The sequence below is a fragment of the Mus caroli genome, chromosome 9 (genome assembly GCF_900094665.2).
Source record: "Mus caroli chromosome 9, CAROLI_EIJ_v1.1, whole genome shotgun sequence".
Classification (NCBI taxonomy): Eukaryota; Metazoa; Chordata; class Mammalia; order Rodentia; family Muridae; genus Mus; species Mus caroli.
In genome coordinates, this window is record NC_034578.1 from 91,072,609 (window position 1) to 91,074,789 (window position 2,181).

At 38.0% G+C, this 2,181-nt stretch overlaps 1 protein-coding gene across 1 annotated transcript in view; it reads right to left on the reverse strand.

The window, feature by feature from the left end:
* The window catches only part of U2surp (U2 snRNP associated SURP domain containing), a 47,034-nt gene that overhangs the window by 11,298 nt on the left and 33,555 nt on the right, over positions 1-2,181 (reverse strand). The window contains exons 21-22 of the mRNA XM_021173225.2: positions 908-1,064; positions 3-96 (exon numbers count right to left, since the gene is read on the reverse strand). Of these exons, the coding sequence (XP_021028884.1) occupies positions 3-96; positions 908-1,064 (251 nt within the window). The remainder of the gene's footprint in view (positions 1-2; positions 97-907; positions 1,065-2,181) is intronic.

A 2,181-nucleotide genomic window follows, 5' to 3' on the forward strand; every position in this document is an offset into this window, starting at 1 on the left:
CTTGTGCTTCCAATTCAGATTCATCTACAGCCTCCCATTTTGATGGGGCAACTTTAAATATGGGTTCATTCTTCTTTGAGTCTTCAGTTGCATCCACTATTGAAGAAAAGATGAGTATTAAATATATTAGGAGATGACTCAAACTTATGGCCTTATCAAACAGCAAATAAAACTAAGTCCACACGTAGGAAACCACTGACAGTATCAACAAGGGTTATGATTAACTCACTGCTTTGCTTGAGACCAAATCTTTAAGTAGAGCCCTTTTACCCACATCCCAAGACCTCTAATAAATGCCTAAGCCTATAGCCAGCACTAAATTATACATTTACTATGTTTTCTTATCCACAGATTATTTTTATAAATTAGGAACACTAAAAAAGTAATAAAACAAACACGAAAGAAGTTAGAATGAACTATGATTCCTACAATTTATGAATTTTTTTGAACTCTCCATTTGATATTTGCAGGCCAGGATTGGCAGTGGGTAACTTTTATCTATCACNAGCAAGGCAANATGGGTGTGGAGAACTACTGCATAGAAAATTTGGGTACAAGAGAAGCATATGGAGGTGTGGGTAGAAAAGTAAAAAAACAAAGGAGGTAAAAATGGGCATGTGACTGTAAAACAAACACAAGATACTGCCTGTAACTTTCAGACAACTGAGACAAAAAGAAAANCCTGCTAATATTATAGGATGATAGTCCCCCCAAAAAGATACCATAATAAAGCTCTTTCCTTTGCCACAGTCAAACATATTGCTAGATACCTAAATTTTAAAATGTCAGAAAAGGTGAGTGACCTGACAGTCAAAAATTAAAACATTTCTCCAAACCATGATGTGAAAAACTTAAGGGACTTTGGCAACTAAACCTGTTAGTCTGAATGCTTAAAATCCACACTTACAAGGCACTCCATCCAGGTCATCATCAAGACTCTTTATAGGGACCCCGTCCAGGTCGTCGATGGGAGTGGCATCGATGGGAATCCCATCCACATCCTCCAGAGGCGCCCCATCAAGCTCCTCCTCAATGGGAGCACCATCAAGATCATCCGGCACATCCTACAGAAACATGCACCACTCTAATATATTTTTTGACTTGCCTTAGTCTCTCACTGTTAGACTAACAGTAACCATCTGTACACTTATTTGCATAATATATATTAAAGGCTTATCCTTGACATCAAGTAGCATATGAGTCAGGCTTGGTTCGTCTGCCAAAGAGCTTAGNAAAGGTTTTTGTTGTTTAAAAAGAAAATATGTTAGAACAATAGATTGAAAGTGTATATCACCATCTTGTTGTACTATTTAATAATTAAATTTCCCTTAAAGAAGTCAAAAGGTATCCTGAAGTTACACTTAGGCTAAGATCTGGTAACACAGAAAATCCAGAAAGAGAAGAACAGGTACAGAGAGCAGTGAAAGAGAAACACTGCACTGAGGAAACTGAAACAAGAGTCTGAGAAGAGGGCAGAAGTGTAGCTGTCTCTTCACCAACTGCTGAGGGAGACCCAGAACATCCTCTAAGGACGTGAAATGATACTGGAGAAGAACAGAATCAGATGTGTGCTGCACAAAGCACAGCTCCCTGCCTTCCAAAAGCAATTTACCTCAACCTCACCAAATGGTATGGGAGTCAAGAGCCCACAAAAGCAAGAGTCTGTAAGACTCCCATACTACAGAAGCCCAAAAGGATATACAGGCTGCAACACAGTAACATGAGAAAGATGAAAAAGCCCTCTACTAGGAAATTGAAAGATACTGACTGATACAGGTTAAAAGTCAGAAGAAAGTAAGCCAGGCTAAGCTCTCAGGTCCAGTCATGTTGGTACAAGCATTCACTGGCACCTTTAACTTGATGAGACTTACTTGCAGTAAGTTTATCAAGGCCCCCTTGTTTGTTGAGGGGTTTCTATGTATTATTTGTTTTCTAATATTAAAGTTACTACAAACAAAACAAAAACAGCCACTATCCCATATGAACACATTGAAAATACCCGTCTTGAGGAATTCGACAACAAAAGATCAAGGGGATACAAATTGGAAAGGAAGAAGTCAAAATATCACTTTTTGCAAATGATATGATAGTATATATAAGTGACCCTAAAAATTCCACCAAAGAACTCCTAAACCTGATAAACAGGTTCAATGAAGTATCTGGATATAAAATTAACTCAAA